The sequence below is a fragment of the Cherax quadricarinatus genome, chromosome 8 (assembly GCF_038502225.1).
Source record: "Cherax quadricarinatus isolate ZL_2023a chromosome 8, ASM3850222v1, whole genome shotgun sequence".
Taxonomy (NCBI): Eukaryota; Metazoa; Arthropoda; class Malacostraca; order Decapoda; family Parastacidae; genus Cherax; species Cherax quadricarinatus.
In genome coordinates, this window is record NC_091299.1 from 15367951 (window position 1) to 15395116 (window position 27166).

Consider the following 27166-nt stretch of genomic DNA (forward strand, 5'->3'; position numbering starts at 1 on the left):
TCAAGTATCTTCTGCTTCTATCAACTTTTCTGTACTCGACTGAAGAAGCCTACTGTGTAGGCGAAACGTTTCAAAATAAAGATACCTAACTGTTGCATATGTGTCTTACCTAACAATCTGTCGGTATTTTATACCATTTTAATGTTCATTCTGTCAGACACTGCAACACAAGGGTATCTTGGTACAGACCATCAACTTCGACCTCTACCAGTGAGAACGGCTGGGTTTGAGAGGGACCTGCCCTCCCAAAGCAACCTACGTCTCACCTCCTGGCACTATATAAAGGCTCCATCCTGTCACTTCAACTTCATATTGTTTCAGACAACGGAACAATGCTCTTCTCCAGACTGAGGGACTGACCACCTCAAAACTTTAAGGGTGATGGACTGATTACATCGTCTTCAAGTATCTTCTGCTTCTATCAACTTTTCTGTACTCGACTGAAGAAGCCTACTGTGTAGGCGAAACGTTTCAAAATAAAGATACCTAACTGTTGCATATGTGTCTTACCTAACAATCTGTCGGTATTTTATACCATTTTAATGTTCCTTCCCTTTCGTTATGTCTTAGGTTCTCACACGTGAATTTATACATATTTTTTCATTTCTGGTAGGCTCTTTTATGTGATGAATGGTTTTGAAAACCGACAAGCTGAAGAATTAAGACACCTATGCAACATATGGGAATCTTTCATTAAAGATTCCCATATGTTGCATAAGTGTCTCAATTCTTCAGGCTCTCTTATATGAGTTCAGTTCGCTAGTATGTGCGCTTGTCCGTTTGGGAGGTTGAAATCTCCAAGAAGAATACTATTTCTTGTTTGGTTTTCAAGATGTTCTAGGCAGATATATATATGTTTGTAGATGAATGGTTCAGAGAACCGACATGTTGATAAATTAGACACATGTGCAACTCTTGGGTATCTGACTTGGGACTGACCACATCGACTCAAGGTTGAGGGACTGATTACCTCATTCTCCTCCTGTTCTTCAAGATTCTCCTTTGTATGGACTGATGAAGCCACTGTGTGGCGAAACGTTTCCTCAATAAAGATACCCAAGAGTTGCACATGTGTCTAATTTATCATCAGAAAGCAGAGAGAATATATATAATTATATATATATATATATATATATATATATATATATATATATATATATATATATATATATATATATATATATATATATATATTCTCCCATATCTGTTCAATGAATTTCTTTGTCGTTACTAATGGTGTCTTGTGTACTAGAATAATCTTTAATCTTCACTTTAATTTCAAGCACTTCTATATCATTTTAATGATTTTTAACAGTGCTGTACAAGTGAATCTTTCACACAGAGACCTAGTACTCTCAGCAACTTGTTTACTCTATCACATGTATGCGCATTATATTTTGGGATACACACTTCACTGTCGAAGAAGTCTATTGTAGGCTTCTGTAAGGGTTCAAAAACACTACATTTGTTTTCATGAAGACGCCATTTATGAAAGAAGTTTTTTTTTATATTCTTTTTAGTTCCTGTATGATGGAAAAAAGACAGTTAGTAAGCTTGATTTGAACTAGTGATATTATTGAATAATTTAGTAGTGATGATGAGAGGAGTGTAACTCCAGCTCGTAGTTCCTCTCTTTATCCAGCGTGGCATGACACTTGTGGAGTTGGGTTATGTAATAATTATTTTTCCAGGATGTATTCCTTGTGTCTTTCCATATTTTTTATGTATCTCTTCATTACGTGCCATTATGTACCCTTGTTCAGCTAATGTATGTACTCACCTATATGTACTCAATTGTGGTTGCAGGGGTTGAGTCACAGCTCCTGATCCCGCCTCTTCACTGGTCGCTACTAGGTCTACTCTCTCCTTGCTCCGTGAGCTTTATCATACCTCTTCTTAATGCTGTGTATGGACCCTGCTTCCACTACATCACTCTCCAGACTGTATGAGATTGTGTGTGTGTGTTTAAGCACGAAAGTGGGTGGACGTTAAATGTTAGATTTATTTCATGTTAGAATTGTTGCAGACTTAATATATATGAATGTTAATGTGTGGTGTGTTTGTGTTGCAGGTCGGGACTACATCTGGGGGAGCGGCAAGGTTGGCCAGCAGTGTGAAGGTAAGACTTTTTTTTTTTGTCTTCCCTTTATTAGCCTCCTCTACTAGAATCCCCCTTATTAGAACGTTCCTTACTAGAGTACGCTGCACCTGGTCTCTGGCACGGAAGTCTCGTTCGTTCTGCTTATATTTTTATGCTTTGCTTTGCATTTAGAATAAGATAAGCTAAGTGTCCTGACTCCTAAGCTACATACCACAGTACGCTTGATTCTAGGTGTCCTAGTTCTTAGGTTACTATCTAACACTGGGTGCTAGGTGCCCTAGCTCTTGTAACAAGTCTCAGCGTTTATCTTACTGTCCAGTACATGTTGATGGTTCCAGGGGTTATCTTCCCCGTGGTCCAGCCTCAGAGCCGGCCTCGTGATGGATGACCTAGTTTAAGTTCGATAAACTTATCAGTTCCCTCTTGAAGACAATGTTCCTGTGACACCTTCCCTTATGTGTGAAGGGTCTTGTTAAAAAGCTCTAGCCTCTTAACATTTAGTGAGTTAATTGTGGTTAACTGGTACTGTCTATCACGTGTCCTGAGCGTGTCCGTGAGCGGTTATTTCAGTGTGCAGATTTAGAACCAGTTTTAAGTATTTCCCAGGTGTAAATTAGGCTATATATATCTCTCCTGTCTGATCTCCAGCGTTCTCAATATTTTGTATGATTAAATTTATAAAGATAGGGAAAATTCCCTGTATATCCTGCATGTCCTTGATTTTGCCAATTTTAAAATGGGCTAGTAGCATGCAGCACTATTTTATTCTAAATAATACAACCAGGCCTATCATTTTCCTTATAATAATAATGGTTGAATGTAAGACCTACTGACGTTGTTATCCCCAGGTATCTTACAATATTCTTCGTCTCTGTGGACTTCTTTATCTTTTTTTTTTTTGTACTCTGTGTCAGTTTTTATTACTTTAAATTTTCCATAATGGATTAACAGGAATTTACCCTCGTTGAAATGTCACATTATTTTCTTGTGGTCCGCAAGGATGGCAGAGTTCTGTTATTTGTCTCTGAAATGAGATTGAGATACAAAATATGGGGTGAATGCTACTCCTTGGAGCACCCAGCCTTTCAGTGATTACTCATTGTGTCTTATCTGTTGGTGGAAAGGTGAACATTCAGCTTCCAACTTTAACATCGATTCCTTTTGTACACACTTTGAGAGCTATTACACCAAGATCACACTTGGCGAAAGCTGTCACAGAAGCTTTTACATATTAAATCTGCAGTTCATCTTCCACTGCTTCCAATGGTCCAGCAGCTGTAAGAGGCACGAGTGACCGGCTCTACAACCATGCTGCGTTGAGTTGTGTAAATGTTGTGATTCAGTATATGGGTGAATCTTACTTCGTAGCACTGTGAAGGATGTAAATCATGGGAGATATCATTGCTATCGGTCTTTAAATGTACTCGTTGGAGGATGTCCAAAAAAAAATAGTTTTGATAATGAGCGGAATGAGGGTGGTTGTTACCTTACTTGTCTGAAGACAATTTTGGGGGTCAAAGTTCCCGCGGCCTGGTCCCAGACTTAGTCTCCTGGTTTATGATCAGCCGGGCTGTTGGTGCTAAACACACGCGGTCTAGGGTATCTTTATTGAGGAAACGTTTCGCCACACAGTGGCTTCATCAGTCCATACATAGGAGAAACTTGAAGAACAGGAGGAGAATGAGGTAATCAGTCCCTCAACCTAGAGTCGATGTGTTCAGTCCATCAATCTAGTGTATGCTCCACAGCCCGGCTCATCAGGAAATGACTTTGGAGAGATTATGAAGTTCCTTGTTGAAGACAGCCAAGTGTCTGTTGTTGAGTTCTTGTTTGTGAGAGAACATGGTGTATGGTTGTATGAAGGTGATGTATGGTTGTATGAAGGTGATGTATGGTTGTATGAAGGTGATGTATGGTTGTATGAAGGTGGTGTATGGTTGTATGAAGGTGATGTATGGTTGTATGAAGGTGATGTATGGTTGTATGAAGGTGGTGTATGGTTGTATGAAGGTGATGTATGGTTGTATGAAGGTGATGTATGGTTGTATGAAGGTGATGTATGGTTGTATGAAGGTGGTGTATGGTTGTATGAAGGTGATGTATGGTTGTATGAAGGTGATGTATGGTTGTATGAAGGTGATGTATGGTTGTATGAAGGTGATGTATGGTTGTATGAAGGTGATGTATGATTGCATGAAGGTGGTGTATGGTTGTATGAAGGTGGTGTATGGTTGTATGAAGGTGATGTATGGTTGTATGAAGGTGATGTATGGTTGTATGAAGGTGATGTATGGTTGTATGAAGGTGATGTATGGTTGTATGAAGGTGATGTATGGTTGTATGAAGGTGGTGTATGGTTGTATGAAGGTGATGTATGGTTGTATGAAGGTGATGTATGGTTGTATGAGGGTGATGTATGGTTGTATGAAGGTGATGTATGGTTGTATGAAGGTGATGTATGGTTGTATGAAGGTGATGTATGGTTGTATGAAGGTGGTGTATGGTTGTATGAAGGTGATGTATGGTTGTATGAAGGTGATGTATGGTTGTATGAAGGTGATGTATGGTTGTATGAAGGTGATGTATGGTTTTATGAAGGTGATGTATGGTTGTATGAAGGTGGTGTATGATTGCATGAAGGTGATGTATGGTTGTATGAAGGTGGTGTATGGTTGTATGAAGGTGGTGTATGGTTGTATGAAGGTGATGTATGGTTGTATGAAGGTGATGTATGGTTGTATGAAGGTGATGTATGGTTGTATGAAGGTGGTGTATGGTTGTATGAAGGTGATGTATGGTTGTATGAAGGTGATGTATGGTTGTATGAAGGTGATGTATGGTTGTATGAAGGTGATGTATGGTTGTATGAAGGTGATGTATGGTTGTATGAAGGTGATGTATGGTTGTATGAAGGTGATGTATGGTTGTATGAAGGTGATGTATGGTTGTATGAAGGTGATATATGGTTGTATGAAGGTGATGTATGGTTGTATGAAGGTGATGTATGGTTGTATGAAGGTGATGTATGGTTGTATGAAGGTGATGTATGGTTGTATGAAGGTGGTGTATGGTTGTATGAAGGTGATGTATGGTTGTATGAAGGTGATGTATGGTTGTATGAAGGTGTTGTATGGTTGTATGAAGGTGATGTATGGTTGTATGAAGGTGATGTATGGTTGTATGAAGGTGATGTATGGTTGTATGAAGGTGATGTATGGTTGTATGAAGGTGATGTATGGTTGTATGAAGGTGTGTATGATTTATGAAGGTGATGTATGGTTGTATGAAGGTGGTGTATGGGTATGAAGGTGAGGTATGGGTGTATGAAGGTGATGTATGGTTGTATGAAGGTGTTGTATGGTTGTATGAAGGTGATGTATGGTTGTATGAAGGTGATGTATGGTTGTATGAAGGTGATGTATGGTTGTATGAAGGGTGTATGGTTGTATGAAGGTGATGTATGGTTGTATGAAGGTGATGTGTATGTATGTATGAAGGTGATGTATGGTTGTATGAAGGTGATGTATGGTTGTATGAAGGTGATGTATGGTTGTAGGTGGTATGAAGGTGATGTATGATTGTATGAAGGTGATGTATGGTTGTATGAAGGTGATGTATGGTTGTATGAAGGTGATGTATGGTTGTATGAAGGTGGTGTATGGTTGTATGAAGGTGATGTATGGTTGTATGAAGGTGGTGTATGGTTGTATGAAGGTGGTGTATGGTATGGTTGTATGAAGGTGTATGGTTGTATGATGTTGTATGAAGGTGATGTATGGTTGTATGAAGGTGGTGTATGGTTGTATGAAGGTGATGTATGGTTGTATGAAGGTGGTGTATGGTTGTATGAAGGTGGTGTATGGCTGTATGAAGGTGGTGTGTGGTTGTATGAAGGTGGTGTATGGTTGTATGAAGGTGATGTATGGTTGTATGAAGGTGATGTATGGTTGTATGAAGGTGATGTATGGTTGTATGAAGGTGGTGTATGGCTGTATGAAGGTGATGTATGGTTGTATGAAGGTGATGTATGGTTGTATGAAGGTGATGTATGGTTGTATGAAGGTGATGTATGGTTGTATGAAGGTGATGTATGGTTGTATGAAGGTGGTGTATGGTTGTATGAAGGTGATGTATGGTTGTATGAAGGTGATGTATGGTTGTATGAAGGTGATGTATGGTTGTATGAAGGTGATGTATGGTTGTATGAAGGTGATGTATGGTTGTATGAAGGTGGTGTATGGTTGTATGAAGGTGATGTATGGTTGTATGAAGGTGGTGTATGGTTGTATGAAGGTGATGTATGGTTGTATGAAGGTGATGTATGGTTGTATGAAGGTGATGTATGGTTGTATGAAGGTGATGTATGGTTGTATGAAGGTGATGTATGGTTGTATGAAGGTGATGTATGGTTGTATGAAGGTGATGTATGGTTGTATGAAGGTGATGTATGGTTGTATGAAGGTGATGTATGTATATGAAGGTGATGTATGGTTGTATGAAGGTGATGTATGGTTGTATGAAGGTGATGTATGGTTGTATGAAGGTGATGTATGGTTGTATGAAGGTGATGTATGGTTGTATGAAGGTGGTGTATGGTTGTATGAAGGTGATGTATGGTTGTATGAAGGTGATGTATGGTTGTATGAAGGTGATGTATGGTTGTATGAAGGTGATGTATGGTTGTATGAAGGTGATGTATGGTTGTATGAAGGTGATGTATGGTTGTATGAAGGTGATGTATGGTTGTATGAAGGTGATGTATGGTTGTATGAAGGTGATGTATGGTTGTATGAAGGTGGTGTATGGTTGTATGAAGGTGATGTATGGTTGTATGAAGGTGATGTATGGTTGTATGAAGGGTGATGGTTGTATATGGTTGTATGAAGGTGATGTATGGTTGTATGAAGGTGATGTATGGTTGTATGAAGGTGATGTATGGTTGTATGAAGGTGATGTATGGTTGTATGAAGGTGATGTATGGTTGTATGAAGGTGGTGTATGGTTGTATGAAGGTGATGTATGGTTGTATGAAGGTGATGTATGGTTGTATGAAGGTGGTGTATGGTTGTATGAAGGTGATGTATGGTTGTATGAAGGTGATGTATGGTTGTATGAAGGTGATGTATGGTTGTATGAAGGTTGTATGGTTGTATGAAGGTGATGTATGGTTGTATGAAGGTGTTGTATGGTTGTATGAAGGTGGTGTATGGTTGTATGAAGGTGGTGGTTGTATGAAGGTGATGTATGAAGGTGTATGAAGGTGGTGTATGGTTGTATGAAGGTGTGTATGGTTGTATGAAGGTGATGTATGGTTGTATGAAGGTGATGTATGGTTGTATGAAGGTGATGTATGGTTGTATGAATGGTTGTATGAAGGTGATGTATGGTTGTATGAAGGTGATGTATGGTTGTATGAAGGTGATGTATGGTTGTATGAAGGTGATGTATGGTTGTATGAAGGTGATGTATGGTTGTATGAAGGTGGTGTATGTGTATTGTATGAATGTGATGTATGGTTGTATGAAGGTGATGTATGATTGTATGAAGGTGATGTATGGTTGTATGAAGGTGGTGTATGGTTGTATGAAGGTGATGTATGGTTGTATGGTGGTGTATGGTTGTATGAAGGTGATGTATGGTTGTATGAAGGTGATGTATGGTTGTATGAAGGTGATGTATTGTTGTATGAAGGTGGTGTATGGTTGTATGAAGGTGATGTATGGTTGTATGAAGGTGATGTATGGTTGTATGAAGGTGATGTATGGTTGTATGAAGGTGATGTATGATTGTATGAAGGTGATGTATGGTTGTATGAAGGTGGTGTATGGTTGTATGAAGGTGATGGTGTATGTGTATGGTTGTATGAAGGTGATGTATTGTTGTATGAAGGTGGTGTATGGTTGTATGAAGGTGGTGTATGGCTGTATAAAGGTGGTGTATGGTTGTATGAAGGTGGTGTATGGTTGTATGAAGGTAATGTATGGTTGTATGAAGGTGGTGTATGGTTGTATGAAGGTGGTGTATGGTTGTATGAAGGTGGTGTATGATTGTATGAAGGTGATGTATGGTTGTATGAAGGTGGTGTATGGTTGTATGAAGGTGGTGTATGGTTGTATGAAGGTGATGTATGGTTGTATGATGGTGATGTATGGTTCTACGATGGTGATATATGGTTATGATGGTGATGTATGGTTGTGTGAAGGTGGTGTATGGTTGTATGAAGGTGATGTATGGTTCTATGATGGTGATGTATGGTTATGACGGTGATGTATGGTTGTGTGAAGGTGGTGTATGGTTGTATGAAGGCGATGTATGGTTGTATGAAGATGTATGGTTGTATGATGGTGGTGTATGGTTGTATGAAAGTGGTGAATGTTGTATAAAGGTGATGTATGGCTGTATGAAGGTGGTGTATGGCTGTATGATGGTATGGAAAGAATGAACTCAAAAGGAACACTGTATGCAAAACTCAAGAGGATATTCAAATGGAACCAAAGGAACACATAAAAGACTTGTGAATAATTATGCCAGCTGACCTTTTTTTTTTTAAAATTCACAAAAGACAAAGATCACGACAGCCAGGAAGATGACGGGGTGGGTATTGAGAACCTTCAAAACAAGGAAAATAATTCGAATGGTGACACTTCAAATCGCTAGTGCTCCCTCATTTGGAAAATTTCTCAGTGTTGACGGCATCGTTCAGGCCAGGAGAAATATCAGAGCTTGAACAAGTACAGAGATCTTTTACGGTCCGCATAGAGCCAGTAAAGCATTTAAATTACTGGGAATGTCTTAAAAGTCTTAAATATGTACTCACTGGAGCGGAGGAGAGAGATACATGCTAATATATACCTGGAAAGTACTCGAGAGCCTGGTTCCAAATCTTCCATAACATACTGGAACGAGAGATGGGAGGAAGTGCAAAATAAACCCAGTGAGGAGCAGAGATGCGGTGGGCACAATAAGGGAACACTATCAACATTCGTGGCCCCAGATTATTCAACATCTTGTCAGAAGATATCAGAAACACGGCTGGAACACGTGTAGATGCCTTCAAGAGGAAACTAGACAAGTATCTTCACCTTGAAGAACTGTTCAGGTGTACCAGGAGGGAAGATTGTTGTATGGGATTGAAACTGTAATACATAAAATCCATATATAACAAACTACAATATATATATATATATATATATATATATATATATATATATATATATATATATATATATATATATAGATATATATATATATATATATATATACAAACATTGTCTTTACGTCCACAACAGGACTCGGACCTGCCAACTCTGTAGCATTCCACAGTACTTTACCACGGAGCTAGACCCAAGATAAGTATGGGCGTCCAGCATGTGGCAGGATTCGACGAAATAACTTTCAAAGCGAGCTTGGTGCCCGGGGGTATGGGGAAACATCGTCTGGCTCCGGCTGGATGCCCAAATGTTACAAAAAACGCGATTCTAAAAGCTTAGAGATCTCCAGTGAATACTAGAAAGGACTGCCCTTCTAGCATCCAGCCTGTTACTGGGTTTTCGTAACAAGTAGTCAGTATCCTTGTCCAGTTATCCATTAGAATTCATTAAGATTCAATAGTGCTTCAGGATTACAACTGGTAGGCTACTAACTAGAGAAATTAAAATTTAATAAATTTATTAAGTCTAGAGGTATATTATCAAATTAAATTAATCACAGCAATCAAAATAAAATCAATCTCTCGAGTTCAGTATTATTGTGCTGAAAGCACATATCACATTTATATTTCTTAAGTACCGTCTGGTACATTAACATTTAATAAGATATTACAAATATGTACAAATAAGTTTGTGTATGCGTGTAAGTGCTCTAAGTAGTTCACTATGTCTCACGACTCGACTAGACTTAAACAAGTGACTGACAAAGTCCTCACATAACCTAACTTCTTGACCGACTGGCAACCAGAACAGTCTGCTTGAACAATGAAAAGAATGCTAAGCCCAATAGCCATATAACAAGCGACTGCGACACAATCAGGATCAAGGAGATAATATAACGACACTAAGTAGGGACCATCAGCAGATCCTCCACAAAAGTTACAAAACTCTCATACTACTGAATCTAAGTTCAGCATAGGAAAAACCCTGACTGTGACAATACACAGAAACCAGTACAAAATTAGGTCAGAAGCTATAGCTAAGGACCTGAGATGCTCAGAGTGTCTATGTGACACACAACCTCAGTACAACGTCGAAAATCACTAAGTCTATACAATGTTCTGTGAACAGAGTTCTACAGAACTAACAAGAATAATGAGACAGACAATCTGTCCAACCACCAAGAGAGTCTAGAGCAGACTGAATACTTCACGAGAGGTGAGGACACCCCCCCCTCGATCACGTGATAGCCCCGTGGACAGCACAGCTCAGAAGCCGGCAGTATAACGAGCGACAAGCGATAATTACAGTAGTTTGACAATCAAGACTTGTACTGAGCACATATTATGTACATCTTAACAACTTAAGTCAAATAAGAATATAAAACAATATATTTACGATTTAGCTATTATCGCAAATATAAGCAATATAAAATTATATGAAAAGATAATATACATTATATATATATATACATAATAATCATTGTAACCCATTCAGGGGTTGCAACACCAAACTTATCTTGAGTCTAGCTCCGTGGTAAAGTACTGTGGACTCTGCTACAGAGTTGGCAGGTTCGAGTCCTGCTGTGGACGTAGAGACAATGTTTGTAAATAATTTCGCCCGTTTGCGAATTGTTAAGTGTGTGTGTGTGTGTGTGTGTGTACGTGTGTATATGTGTGTGTGTGTGTGTGTATGTGTATGTGTATATATATATATATATATATATATATATATATATATATATATATATATATATATATATATATATATATATATATATTATACTGTGGGGGAAGTTCGTGAGGCAGTGGGTAGAATGAAAAGAGGTAAGGCAGCTGGGATTGATGGGATAGAGATAGAAATGTGAAAAGCAGGTGGGAATATAGTTTTGGAGTGGTTGGTGCTATATTTTAATAAATGTATGGATTTGGGTAAGGTACCTAGGGATTGACAAAGAGCGTGTATAGTTCCTCTGTATAAAGGCAAAGGGGACAAAAGAGAGTGCAAAAATTATAGGGGAATAAGTCTGTTGAGTATACCTGGTAGAGTTGTTATTGAAAGAATTAAAAGTAAGACGGAGAGTAGGATAGCAGATGAACAAGGAGGCTTTAGGAAAGGTAGGGGGTGTGTAGACCAAGTGTTTACAGGGAAACTTATAGGTGAACAATGTTTAGATAAGGCTAAAGAGGTTTTTCTGGCATTTATGGATTTGGAAAAGGCATGACAGGGTGGATAGGGGGGCAATGTGGGAGATGTTGCAGGCGTATGGAATAGGAGGTAGGTTACTGAAAGCAGTGAAGAGTTTTTACGAGGATGGTGAGGCTCAGGCTAGAATATGTAGGAGAGAGGTAGATTATTTCCCAGTAAAAGTAGGCCTTAGACAAGGATGTGTGATGTCACCGTGGTTGTTCAATATATTTATAGATGGGGTTGTAAGAGAAGTGAATGCGAAGTTCTTGGCAAGAGGTGTGGAGTTAAAAGATAAAGAATCAAACACCAAGTGGGAGTTGTCACAGTTGCTCTTTGCTGATGACACTGTGCTATTGGGAGATTTTGAAGAGAAGTTGTAGAGGTTGGTGGATGAATTTGGTATGGTATGTAAAAGAAGAAAATTAAAAATGGATATAGGAAAGAGTAATGTGATGATAAAAAGATTAGGTGATGAAAGATTGGATATCAGATTGGATTGAGAGAATATGGAGGAGGTGAATGTATTCAGATATTTGGGAGTGGACGTGTCAGCAGATGGGTCTATGAAGGATGAAGTGAACCATAGAATTGATGAGGGGAAAAGGGTGAGTGGTGCACTTAGGAGTCTGTGGTGACAAAGAACTTTGTCCGTGGAAGCAAAGAGGGGAATGTATGAGAGTATAGTTGTACCATCACTCTTGTATGGGTGTGAAACATGGGTGATGAATGTTGCAACGAGGAGAAGGCTGGAGATGTCAGGCAGTGGAGACGTCATGTCTGAGGGCAATGTGTGGTGTGAATATAATGCAGAGAATTCGTAATTTGGAAATTAGAAGGTGCGGGGTTACCAAAACTATTATCCAGAGGGACGAGGAGCGGTTGTTCAGGTGGTTCGGACATGTAGAGAGAATGGAATGAAGCAGAATGACTTCGAGAGTGTATAAATCTGTAGTAGAGGGAAGGCGGGGTAGGGGTTGGCCTAGAAAAGGTTGGAGGTAGGGGTAAAGGAGGTTTTGTGTGCAAGGGCCTTGGACTTCCAGCAAGCGTGCGTGAACGTATTCGATAGGAGTGAATGGAGACGTAGGGTTTTTAATACTTGACGTGCTGTTGGAGTGTGAGCAAAGTAACATTTATGAAGGGATTCAGGGAAACCGGCAGTCCTGGAGATGGGAAGTACAGTGTCTACACTCCGTTTTATAACTGTAGTGTAAAGCACCCCTCTGGCAAGACAGTGACGGAGTGAATGATGATGAAAGTTTTTCTTTTTCGGGCCACCCTGCCCGGGTGGGAATCAGCCGTTGTGTTAATAATAATAATAATAATAATAATAATAATATATATATATATATATATATATATATATATATATATATATATATATATATGTGTGTGTGTGTGTGTGTGTGTGTGTGTGTGTGTGTGTGTGTGTGTGTGTGTGTGTGTGTGTTTACCTGTGTGTGTGTGTGTGTGTGTTTACCTGTGTGTGTGTGTGTGTGTGTGTATATATATATATATACACACAGGTAAACACACACACACACACACACACATGTATACAGTGGTACCTCGAGTTTCAGCCATAATTCATTCCAGAATGCTGTTCGAGTGCCGTTACTGAATGAATGTGTTCCCATAAGGAATAATGATAATTAGATTAGTCCGTTTCAGACCCCCAAAAATACACTTACAGAAGCACTTACAATAATACACTTACATAATTGTTTGAGTTGGGAACTGTACGAAACTCGGGGTACCACTATCTATTTATCTATCTAGGTAGTAGGCTGGTAGACAGCAATCGCCCAGGGAGGTACTACCGTCCTGCCAAGTGAGTGTAAACGAAAGCCTGTAATTGTTTTACATGATGGTAGGATTGCTGGTGTCCATTTGTCTGTCTCATAAACATGCAAGGCTTCAGGTACGTCTTGCTGCTTCTACTTACACTTAGGTCACACTACAAATACATGTACAAGCACATATATACACACCCCTTTGGGTTTTCTTCTATTTTCTTACTAGTTCCTGTTCTTGTTTATTTCCTCTTTCCTCCATGGGGAAGTGGAACAGAATTCTTCCTTCGTAAGCCATGCGTGTTGTAAGAGGCGACTAAAATGCCGGGAGCAAGGGGCTAGTAACCCCTTCTCCTGTATATATTACTAAATGTAAAAGGAGAAACTTTTGTTTTTCTTTTTGGGCCACCCTGCCTCGGGATACGGCCGGTTTGTTGAAATATATATATATATATATATATATATATATATATATATATATATATATATATATATATATATATATATATATATATATATATATATATACATATATATATACACACACAAATATAATCTTTTATATAATAAGCCTATCCTAGCCAGCCTATCCAGAAGAAGTTAAACACTAACAACTAAATACTTTTAGTAGTTATAAACTAGCTAGTTAGGAGGTTGTAAGGTGTTGTAAATGACCACCACCATGAAAATCTGTGTAGTCTGCAGAAAGGGTAACAGATGAAGTCATGTCTGGATTGCATGCAATCTGTGGTAAATGGTCCCATGGGTAATGCAGGAACTTTAAACCAGTGACCACTTTTGATATAAAATCAGAGAAATGTTTTTGGGTCTGCCCGAACGAGATACACCTGTATGAGGAAATCACATCTATATTACAAGACAAGAACACCAATAAAATATCCTTCTTGAAAGACATGTCAGCCTGGTATGACAGCTTGGAAAATAAAATGGGTGGGTTGGACGGGGCTGTCTTAGAAGACAGTGCTCCAGAGGGTGCTAGTTTTGCCCTGGAGGGCAGTGCACCATATGGAGATAGTGGCTCTGGTGATGAAACAGGTAAAGACAACATTATTCAGTTTAGAGAGGTACAAAATAGGGATACTGCTGGAGATGGAACTAAAGTGGATGATGCCTCAGGGAAGAGTATTGACACGTTACCAGTAAACACTGATGGAAGCACTGATGTCCATACACGGGCGGTAGGTAGAGGGGAAACAGAAAAAAATGCACCAGCAGCGAACACAGCCACAAAAAATTCTAGCAAACAAAATTGCAATCTATGCAAATTCTATGCCTTGGGTATCTGCAGGCATGGTATATCTGATAAAACAGGTCGGACATGCACCTTTGACCATCCCAAAAAATTCTGCACCCTCATGACAACAGGAGGGTGCAATCCCCTTTCCTGTAACTTATTTCACCCCGAAATGTGTCACTCGTCACTCCATTTAAGGAAATCCTGCAACATATACTGCCAGGCACATCATCTAAAGGGGACAAGAAGACACAGACCAGTCAGACTATGAGAAACAAAAGAAGGGAGCTATAACCTCTCCAGAAGAGGTTTTTTAGTGCCACTTCTAGAGCAGAGGCACAGTCATTAGCCTTCACTCCAGAACAGCAGATATTAGAGCCAGCAAATATGTCGTGTGGGGTTCGGTAGGAGATACGAGGGTTGAAGGTAAACCCCTTGTTGGATGGTAACACTATATATTGTCAGACTGTGGATGAGAGGTGGGAGCCAGGCCTGCCCTGCTCGCCTGTCTATGGCAATCCGTCGAGTGAGGATGAGGTAGCCTGTCCCGCTCACTCATGGAGCATCCCGTAACGTCATACAGTCACAGGCCTAAGGGATCTTCTATATAAACACATGGATGGTACTATGATACTCAGCTAGTCTATATAACACATATAAGGGGATCAGCAACTATGCTGACAAATAAAACCCCCCTAAATTCCATCAATATAACACTTGTATTTGCAAACATACAGGGTCTAAAGCCATCAACAAACAAAATTACTTACATCAAGGGACTGCCCATGGAGTCAAATGCAGTGTTTGCATCTTTCACAGAGACCCACATAAAGGATCATTTTAACAGTGAAATATGGATCCCAGGTTATAACCTATTCAGATGAAGAGACTAAACAGGCAACAAGGGGGGCTGGCCTGTATGTCACAGAGTCACTCATTTGCTCAGAACTACTAAACACCTCAAATGATGTCATTGAAGTTTTGTCAGTAAAGATTGAATACCAAAACCTTGTCATTGTGGCTGTATGCAAGCCTCCAGATGCAACTTCCCAGCATTTTGAAAATTGACCACTGTCTGGAAAATCTCCCAACTCCTGCCCCAAACATCTTGCTACTAGGAGATTTCAACTTGAGACACCTAAAATGGAGGAGTGTAGCAAATAATATTTTAGCAGAGATCACCCCAGGAGGCAGCTCAGATGAAAATTCACACACACACGAACTATTAAATCTCGGCACCAAATTCACCTTAAACCAGCAAAAATTCAGAGCCTACAAGACTGGTTCTTATCTTCACTAACAACGACTATTTGATACGTAATATAACCTATCAAAGACAATACACTCAGATCACAACATAATAGAGGTTATGACATGTATGCACAGGGCTCCTGACCAGCAAAATGTGATCAGTCATAAGGGTGTCTTCACAAAATTCAACTTCAATAATAAAAACATACAATGGGAACAAGTCAGCCATGTCCTAAATGAAAGAAGCCGAGAAGATATCCTAAACAACATGGATCTGAACCTTTGCCTAGAAAAAATTAACTCCGTGGTTCATTCCATTAAGAAAAAGAAAGAGAAGATGTAACCTAGAAAGAGAGAGAGATGCTCCCTATTCAGATGAAGGCAAAGAATCACAGAACTGCTGAAAGGGGCCGGTATATCTGAAATACGAAGGGAGGCACTGGTCAGTGAAATAGCAAATATCAAACTTAAGCTTAAGGAATCTTACAGGAGACAAGAATCTCAGGAAGAACTTAAAGCCATAAAGGAAATGGAAAAAAAACGAAAACAAAATACTTCTTCTCTTATGCCAGTTCTAAGGGAAAAATATCCAATATTGGTCCCTGCTTAGGCAAGATGGGACATACACAGATGACAGCAAAGAAATGAGTGAGATACTAAAGTCCAAGTATGGCTCAGTGTTCAGCGAGCCGTTACCCTAAGGGTCGACGGTCTAGATGAATTCTTTTTGAACGAGACCCAAAATTTGTTCATCTCAAAAATAAATTACATGCCCATGCACTCTGCCCCAGGCCCAGACTCATGGAACTTCGTGTTCATCAAGAATTGCAAGAAGCCCCTGTCACATGCCTTCAGCATTCTATGGAGAGGAAGCATGGTCACAGGGGTCATCCCACACTCACTAAAAACAGACATATCCCCACTCTACAAAGGTGGCAGTAAAGCAATTGCAAAGAATTACAGACCGATAGCACTAACATCCCATATCATAAAAATCTTTGAAAGGGTTCCAAGAAGCAAGATCACCAACCATCTAGATACTCATCAATAACAACCCAGGGCAACACGGGTTTAGAGCAGGTCGCTCCTGCCTGTCCCAGTTACTGGACCACTATGACAAGGTCCTGGATGCTATAGAGGATAAACAGAATGCAGATGTAGTATACACAGACTTTGCAAAACCCTCGACAAGTGTGACCACGGTGTAATAGCGCAGTCCGGTCTCAGACAGGGCCGCGGGGGCGTTAACCCCCGAAACCCTCTCCAGGTATACTCCAGGTATATAGGTGGCAGATCAACCAGGCTGTGATGGATATTTGGGGCAGCTGGCCTCCAGCAGCAACAGCCTGATTGACCAGGCTAGCACCAGACGAGCCTGGTCCATGGCCGGGCTCTGGGAGTAGAAAGACTCTCGAAACTCATCAAAAATATATATCAAAGGTGATGTATGGTTGTATGAAGGAGGTTTATGGTTGTATGAAGGGAATGTATGGTTGTCTGAAGGTGGTATATGGTTGTCTGAAGGTGGTATATGGTTGTCTGAGGTGGTATATGGTTGTCTGTGGTATATGGTTGTCTGAAGGTGGTATATGGTTGTCTGAAGGTGGTATATGGTTGTCTGAAGGTGGTATATGGTTGTCTGAGGTGGTATATGGTTGTCTGAAGGTGGTATATGGTTGTCTGAAGGTGGTATATGGTTGTCTGAAGGTGGTATATGGTTGTCTGTGGTATATGGTTGTCTGAAGGTGGTATATGGTTGTCTGAAGGTGGTATATGGTTGTCTGAAGGTGGTATATGGTTGTCTGAAGGTGGTATATGGTTGTCTGAAGGTGGTATATGGTTGTCTGAAGGTGGTATATGGTTGTCTGAAGGTGGTATATGGTTGTCTGAAGATGATGTATGGTTGTCTGAAGGTGGTATATGGTTGTCTGAAGGTGGTATATGGTTGTCTGAGGTGGTATATGGTTGTCTGAAGGTGGTATATGGTTGTCTGAAGGTGGTATATGGTTGTCTGAAGATGATGTATGGTTGTCTGAAGGTGGTATATGGTTGTCTGAAGGTGGTATATGGTTGTCTGTGGTATATGGTTGTCTGAAGGTGGTATATGGTTGTCTGAAGGTGGTATATGGTTGTCTGAAGGTGATGTATGGTTGTCTGAAGGTGGTATATGGTTGTCTGAAGGTGGTATATGGTTGTCTGTGGTATATGGTTGTCTGAAGGTGGTATATGGTTGTCTGAAGGTGGTATATGGTTGTCTGAAGGTGATGTATGGTTGTCTGAAGGTGGTATATGGTTGTCTGAAGGTGGTATATGGTTGTCTGAAGGTGGTATATGGTTGTCTGAAGGTGGTATATGGTTGTCTGAAGGTGGTATATGGTTGAAGAGAGGGTGACAGAACACGGTGTTTCGTTTTGGTTTGTGTTTTTATGTTTGTGTGTGTTGAGTGATGGCAGTGTGCAGGTGGCGGCTTATCTGCTGATTGGCACCAGTGGCACTCATGATGGTGCTTCTGCTTCCATGACCGCCCACCAGCCCACTGATGGTCGTGGTGCAATGTGGCACTGGTGGTAATGCTGGTGTGTCACTGGTAGTAGTCGCAGTAGTAGTGGTTGTACAGTGTGGCACTGTTGGTAATGCTTGTGTGTCACTGATAGCAGTAGTAGTGGTTGTGGTGGTACACTGTGGCACTGGTGGTAGTGGTGGTGCAGTGTGGCACTGGTGGTAGTGGTGGTGGTTCAGTATGGCACTGATAGTGGTGGTGGTGGTACAATGTGTCACTGGTGGTAGTGGTGGTGCAGTGTGGCACTGGTGGTAGTGGTGGTGCAGTGTGCCACTGGTGGTGCAGTGTGGCACTGGTAGCAGTGGTGGTGCAGTGTTACAATGATGGTGCAGTGTTGCAGTGATGGTGCAGTATGGCACTGATGATAGTGGTGGTGGTGCAGTATGGCACTGATGGTAGTAGTGGTACAGTGTGGCACTAGTGGTAGTGGCGGTCTAGTGTGACACTGATGGTAATGGTGGTGGTGCAGTGTGGCACTGATGGTAATGGTGGTAGTGCAGTGTGGCACTGATGGTAGTGGTGGTGCAGTATGGTACTGATGGTAGTAGTGGTGATGGTACACTGTGGCAGTGGTGGTAGTGGTAGTACATTGTGACACTGTGGCACTGTTGGTGGTACAGTGTGGCACTGGTGGTAGGGCTGGTAGTTCAGCGAGGCACTGATGGTACAGTGTGGCACTGGTGGTTGTAGTGGTGGTACAGTGTGGCAGTGGTGGTGGTACAGTATGGCACTGGTGATAGTGGTGGTGGCACAGTGGATCGCGGATGTAAAGCATTAGTCAGTTATGGGGGTGGGGGATGGGTTGCTTTGCTGAGATGGGGTGGCACTTGGTTGGCGGCTCACGTCGGTGGGGGTGGTTGGGTGGGTAGGGGGATATTTGTTGGGGGTTGGTGGGTTGGTAATGGCTTGGGGGGGGGGGTGCTGGAATGGGAAGGGGTTCGAATAGTAGATCCTGGGATAGTGTGTGGGTCTTGGTGTGTGGGGGTAGGGTCTTGGTGTGTTGGGGGTGGGGGTCTTGGTAAGGGGGGAGTGTTGAAGGTCTCTCCGTACCCTGGGTGCTCAAGCACCAATCACATCAAAAGTCTTTGTGATAACGGCTTGATGTTGTCATCTCAGTCATTGGTGAAGGTGAAGGAGCCTTGTCTTTGTTGCTTGTTGTCAGGGGCCGCACCAGCCTTTGTGTGTGTGTGTGTGTGTGTGTGTGTGTGTGTGTGTGTGTGTGTGTGTGTGTGTGTGTGTGTATACCTGTGTATGTGTTTGTGTACCTGTGTGTGTGTACACCTGTGTGTGTGTATGTATGTGTGTACTCACCTATTTGTGGTTGCAGGGATCGATTCATAGCTCCTGGCCCCGCCTCTTCACTGATTGCTACTAGGTCCTCTCTCTCCTTGCTCCATGAGCTTTATCAAACCTCGTCTTAAAACTACGTATGGTTCCTGCCTCCACTACGTCACTTTCTAGGCTATTCCACTTCATGACAACTCTGTGACTGAAGAAATAATTCCTAACATCCCTTTGACTCATCTGAGTCTTCAACTTCCAATTGTGACCCCTTGTTTCTGTGTCACATCTCTGGAACATCCTGTCTTTGTCCACTTTGTCAATTCCTCGCAGTATTTACATGTTATAATGTCTCCCCTGACCCTCCTGTCCTCCACTGTCGTCAGGCAGATTTCCCCATAGCTCTGTAACTATTCTTGTTGCAAACCTTTCTCTAATTTCTTGACGTGCTTGACCAGGTGTGGATTCCAAACTGGTGCTGCATACTCCAGTATGGGCCTGACGTATATGTTGTACAGGGTCTTGAACGATTCCTGACTGAGGTACCGGAACGCTATTCTTAGCTTTGCCAGACGCCCGTATGCTGCAGCAGTTATCTGATTGATGTGCGCCTCAGGAGATGTGCTCGGTATTATACTCACCTCAAATTCTTTTTCCTTGAGTAAGGTTTGCAGTCTTTGGCCACCTACACTATACTCTGTCTGCGGTCTTCTTTGCCCTTCCCCGATCTCTTATGACTTTGCATTTGGCGGAGTTACATTCAAGGAGCCAGTTGCTGGACCAGGCTTGTGTGTGTGGATAGGATAGGATAGGATTTCGTTCGGATTTTTAACCCCGGAGGGTTATCCACCCAGGATAACCCAAGAAAGTCAGTGCGTCATCGAGGACTGTCTAACTTATTTCCATTGGGGTCCTTAATCTTGTCCCCCAGGATGCGACCCACACCAGTCGACTAACACCCAGGTACCTATTTGCTGCTAGGTGAACAGGACAACAGGTGTAAGGAAACGTGTCGGAATGTTTCCACCCGCCGGGAATCGAACCCGGGCCCTCCGTGTGTGAAGCGGGAGCTTTAGCCACCAGGCCACCGGGTGTGTGTGTGTGTGTGTGTGTGTGTGTGTGTGTGTGTGTGTGTGTGTGTGTGTGTGTGTGTGTGTGTGTGTGTGTGTGTGTGTGTGTGTGTGTGTGTGTGTGTGTGTGTGTGTGTGTGTGTGTGTGTGTGTGTGTGTGTGTGTGTGCGTGTGTGTGTGTGTGTGGAAAATGACAGTAATTACTGTTGCTTACTGGGTGTAGGCGGATGAGGTGAAGTTTAGGTTACGGGTCATGCAGTACAGCACCTGGGCCTGGAGGTGCGGTCTGCATGGTGGAAATATGTTATCAATTATTCATGTCTTGATATCGGGGCTTGGCAACAGGAGCGCGGATGCGGGTGGCGGCTCTGTGCTGGGCTGCCAGAGGGGCGAGTTTACCCAGGTAGGCCTTGGTATGCTGATGGCAGCTTTGTGCTGGGATGGCAAAGGGAAGAGTTTAGCCTGGGTTAGCCAGCTGGCCGAGATTCAAGTGAGCGTCACCACCGACCCTCTTTATGGACCTTACAGTTTCCTACTCTTGATTTAGGTCTTGTTGAGGTCGCGGCTAGGGAATGGCGGTCACATTTCATACGAGGCGTGTGTATAAGACGAGATGAGAGGCGCTGATGGTGTAGAGATGGTACAGCTTCCCAGGTGGTAACAGAGACCAGGCAGCCACCAGCACCCCCCTTTCCCCATCCACACACACACACACACACACACACACACGAGTGCCCCAGGACACACGGAGGGCCGGGTTCGATTCCCGGCAGGGTGGAAACATTTCGTCGTGTTTCCTTACACCTGTTGTCATGTTCACCTAGCAGCAAATAGGTACCTGGGTGTTAGTCGACTGATGTGGGTCGCATCCTGGGGAACAAGATTGAGGACCACAATGCAAATAAGTTAGACAGTCCTCGATGACGCACTGACTTTCTTGGGGTATCCTGGGTGGCTAACCCTCCGGGGTTAAAAATCCGAAGAAAATCTTATCACACACGAGGAGCTGCGACTCGATCCCTGCGACCACAAATAGGTGAGTACACACACACACATAAATTGCCAGCTAGTCGCTGTGCATTTAACGTGCTTAATTCTGCCTCTTTCTACCCTCCCAACACAAACTCTTACACCCTTCCCCCCTCCTCCTACACACACACACACACACACACACACTATGACTATGACTCGACCCCTGCAACCACAAATAGGTGAGTACACACATACACACACACCTAGCCAAGCACGTGAAGAAACTAGAGAAAGTGCAAAGGTTTGCAACAAGACTAGTCCCAGAGCTAAGAGGTATGTCCTACGAGGAGAGGTTAAGGGAAATCAACCTGACGACACTGGAGGACAGGAGAGATAGGGGGGACATGATAACGACATACAAAATACTGAGAGGAATTGACAAGGTGGACAAAGACAGGATGTTCCAGAGATTGGACACAGTAACAAGGGGACACAGTTGGAAGCTGAAGACACAGATGAATCACAGGGATGTTAGGAAGTATTTCTTCAGCCACAGAGTAGTCAGTAAGTGGAATAGTTTGGGAAGCGATGTAGTGGAGGCAGGATCCATACATAGCTTTAAGCAGAGGTATGATAAAGCTCACGGCTCAGGGAGAGTGACCTAGTAGCGATCAGTGAAGAGGCGGGGCCAGGAGCTCGGACTCGACCCCTGCAACCTCAACTAGGTGAGTACAACTAGGTGAGTACAGCTCCTGGCGGGGTCAGGAGCTATGACTCGACCCTTGCAACCTAGGAATATGAAGAGAGCAACAGAGCAATGGTGGACACACTTGCAGAGGTGGCAAGAAGAGCTCACTCCAGCAGAGCAAAGTTGCTGGTTATGGGGGATTTCAACCACAGGGAGATTGACTGGGAAAACCTGGAGCCACATGGGGGTCCCGAAACATGGAGAGCCAGGATGTTGGACGTGGTGCTGGAAAACCTCATGCACCAACATGTTAAGGACACTACCAGAGTGAGAGGGGAGGATGAACCAGCAAGATTGGACCTTGTGTTCACCCTGGGCAGCTCAGACATTGAGGACATCAAGTATGAGAGTCCCCTAGGAGCTAGCGACCACGTGGTTCTGTGCTTTGAATACATAGTAGAGCTGCAAGTGGAGAGAATAACAGGAGTAGAATGGGAAAAACCTGACTATAAAAGAGGGGACTACATAGGGTTGAAGAACTTCCTGCGGGAGGTCCAGTGGGACAGAACTGGCAGGAAAGCCAGTAAATGAAATGATGGAATATGTAGCAACAAAATGCAAGGAGGCAGTGGAAAGGTTCATTCCCAAGGGCAACAGTAACAACGGGAAGACCAGAACAAGCCCCTGGTTCACCCGACGGTGTAAGGAGGCAAAAACAAAGTGCAATAGAGAATGGAAAAAGTACAGAAGGCAGAGAACACACGAAAATAGGGAGATCAGTCGCAGAGCCAGGAATGAGTACGCACAGGTAAGGAGGGAGGCCCAGCGACAGTATGAAAATGACATAGCATCGAGAATCAAGACTGACCCGAAACTGTTATATAGCCACATCAGGAGGAAGACAACAGTCAAAGACCAGGTGATCAGATTAAGGACAGAAGGTGGAGAACTCACAAGAAATGATCAGGAGGTATGTGAGGAGCTGAACAGGAGATTTAAGGAAGTTTTTACAGTAGAGACAGGAAGGGCTGTGGGAAGACAGAACAGAAGGGAACATCAAGAGGGAATATACCAACAAGTGCTGGATGACATACGAACAACTGAGGAGGAGGTGAAGAAGCTCTTAAGTGACCTTGACACCTCAAAGGCGATGGGACCGGACATCTCCCCATGGGTCCTTAGAGAAGGAGCAGAGATGCTGTGTGTGCCTCTAACCACAATCTTCAACACATCCCTTGAAACTGGGCAACTACCTGAGAAATGGAAGACAGCTAATGTAGTCCCCATATTTAAGAAAGGAAACAGAAACGAGGCACTAAACTACAGACCTGTGTCTCTGACATGTATTGTGTGCAAAGTCATGGAGAAGATTATCAGGAGGAGAGTGGTCGAACACCTGGAAAGGAACAAGATTATAAATGAAAACCAGCATGGGTTCATGGAAGGCAAATCTTGTATCACAAACCTCCTGGAGTTTTATGACAAGGTAACAGAAGTAAAACACGAGAGAGAGGGTTGGGTAGATTGCGTTTTCCTAGACTGCAGGAAGGCCTTTGACACAGTTCCCCACAAGAGATTAGTGCAGAAGCTGGAGGATCAGGCACACGTAAAAGGAAGGGCACTGCAATGGATAAGGGAATACCTGACAGGGAGGCAGCAACGAGTCATGGTACGTGAAGAGGTATCACAGTGGGCGCCTGTTACGAGCGGGGTCCCACAGGGGTCAGTTCTAGGACCAGTGCTATTTTTGATATATGTGAACGACATGATGGAAGGAATAGACTCTGAAGTGTCCCTGTTCGCAGATGACGTGAAGTTGATGAGAAGAATTAAATCGGACGAGGATGAGGCAGGACTGCAAAGAGACCTGGAGAGGCTGGACATGTGGTCCAGTAACTGGCTTCTCGAATTCAATCCAGCCAAATGCAAAGTCATGAAGATTGGGGAGGGGCAAAGAAGACCGCAGACAGAGTATAGGCTAGGTGGACAAAGACTACAGACCTCACTCAGGGAGAAAGACCTTGGGGTGACCATAACACCGAGCACATCACCGGAGGCACACATCAACCAAATAACCGCTGCAGCATACGGGCGCCTGGCAAACCTGAGAATAGCGTTCCGATACCTTAATAAGGAATCGTTCAAGACACTGTACACTGTGTATGTTAGGCCCATACTGGAGTATGCAGCACCAGTCTGGAACCCACACCTGGTCAAGCACGTCAAGAAGTTAGAGAAAGTACAAAGGTTTGCAACAAGGCTAGTCCCAGAGCTCAAGGGAATGTCGTACGAGGAAAGGTTAAGGGAAATCGGACTGACGACACTGGAGGACAGAAGGGTCAGGGGAGACATGATAACGACATACAAGATACTGCGGGGAATAGACAAGGTGGACAGAGATAGGATGTTCCAGAGAGGGGACACAGGGACAAGGGGTCACAACTGGAAGCTGAAGACTCAGACCTGTCACAGGGACGTTAGGAAGTATTTCTTCAGTCATAGAGTTGTCAGCAAGTGGAATAGCCTAGCAAGTGAAGTAGTGGAGGCAGGAACCATACATAGTTTTAAGAAGAGGTATGAAAAAGCTCAGGAAGCAGAGAGAGAGAGGATCCAGTAGCGATCAGTGAAGAGGCGGGGCCAGGAGCTGAGTCTCGACCCCTGCAACCACAATTAGGTGAGTACAATTAGGTGAGTACACACACACACACACACACACACACACACACACACACATACATGGTACACAGCAACAAGGGGACACGGTTGGAATTGAAGACACAGATGAATTACAGAGATGTTATGAAGTATTTCTTCAGTCACAGAGTAGTCAGGAAGTGGAATAGTTTGGGAAGCGATGTAGTGGAGACAGAATCCATTCATAGCTTTAAGCAGAGGTATGATTTGTAGATGAATGGTTCAGAGAACCGACATGTTGATAAATTAGACACATTTGCAACTCTTGGGTATCTTTATTGAGGAAACGTTTCGCCACACAGTGGCTTCATCAGTCCATACAAAGGAGAATCTTGAAGAACAGGAGGAGAATGAGGTAATCAGTCCCTCAACCTTGAGTCGATATGATCAGTCCATCAAGATTGATGGACTGATCACATCGACTCAAGGTTGAGGGACTGATTACCTCATTCTCCAACTGTTCTTCAAGATTCTCCTTTGTATGGACTGATGAAGCGACTGTGTGGCGAAACGTTTCCTCAATAAAGATACCCAAGAGTTGCAAATGTGTCTAATTTATCATCAGAGGTATGATAAAGCTCACGGTGCAGGGAGAGTGACCCAATAGCGGCCAGTGAAGAGGCGGGGGCAGGAGCTATGAATTGACCCCTGCAACCACAACTAGGCGAGTACACACACACACACACACACACACACACACACACACACACACACACACACACACACACACACACACACACACACAGGCAACGGAGACAAAGGCTGCAAACCTCACTCAAGGAGGACCTTAGGGTGAGCATCATACTGAACACATCCCCTGAGGCGCACATCACCTAAATAACTGTTGCATCAAATGAACGTCTGGTACATCTGAAATAGCTTTTCGTAAAGAGTCATTCACGACACTGTATACCGTGTACGCCAGACCCATGCTGAGCTAAATTAAAGACTCATACAGGGTCCAGGAGAGACAAGACGAGCTAAATGCAATTAGTGAAATTGAAATAAATTTGAAATATTTCTTGTCATATGCCAAAAACAGGGCAAAAACTACTTATAGTATAGGGCCCTTGCTCAGACAAGACGGATCCTACACTGATGACAACAAAGAAATCAGTGAGATACTGAAATCTCAGTATGACCCTGTGTTGGAAATATAAACACATATGCAGTATAATGTGACCCTTTATTGACAACGTTTCGCCCACACAGTGGGCTTTTTCAGGTCACATTCAGATCTGTTTGTGACTTGAAAAAGCCCACTGTGTGGGCGAAACGTTGTCAATAAAGGATCACATTATACTGCATATGTGTTTATATTTCCATTGTGTCGGTATTTTATACCATTTATTTCCATGATTCTGTGTTCATCGAGCCACTAATCAATCTAAAGATAGATAATCCAAACAATTTTTTCATGAATGAGCCTCAAAACCCTGCCACTGTATGCCAGATTTCTGACATAATCCTAACTCCACAAGACTTTGAGAAGGTAATCGACGACATGCCCATACACTCAGCACCAGACCCAGACTCGTGGAACTCTGTGTTCATTAAGAACTGCAAGAAACCCCTCTCAGGGTCCCTAGGTATGCTATGGAGAAGGAGCATAGACACAAGTGAGATTCCAGAGTCACTGAAAACAACGGTTATAGCCCCACTCCATAAAGGTGGCAGCAAAGTAATATCTAAGAACTATAAACCAATAGCTTTAACCTCCCACATCATAAAAATCTTTGAAAGAGTTCTAAGAAGCAGGATAGCAAACCACTTGGAGTCCCAAAAATTGCACAATTCAGGGCAACATGGTTTCAGAGCAGGTCGCTCCTGCCTCTCGCAACTATTGTACCACTATGATATAGTCTCAGATGCACTGGAAATTAAACAGAATGCAGATGTATTATACACAGATTTTGCAAAAGCCTTTGACAAGTGCGACCATGGTGTAATAGCATACAAAATGCGTGCTAAAGGGATAACTGGCAAAGTAGGCAGATGGATCTTCAACTTTCTGACCAATCGAACACAAAGAGTAGTGGTAAACAGAGTTAAATCGGAAGCTGCCATAGTGAAGAGCTCTGTTCCACAAGGTACGGTACTTGCCCCTGTCCTGTTGCTCATCGTCATATCAGACATAGACAGAGATGTAAACCATAGCACTGTATC

General features: G+C 42.7%; 1 protein-coding gene across 1 annotated transcript in view; it reads left to right on the forward strand.

Moving 5' to 3' along the window:
• The window catches only part of Pi3K21B (phosphatidylinositol 3-kinase regulatory subunit alpha), a 457363-nt gene that overhangs the window by 161487 nt on the left and 268710 nt on the right, over positions 1-27166 (forward strand). The window contains exon 2 of the mRNA XM_053771895.2: positions 2072-2119. Within this exon, the coding sequence (XP_053627870.2) occupies positions 2072-2119 (48 nt within the window). The remainder of the gene's footprint in view (positions 1-2071; positions 2120-27166) is intronic.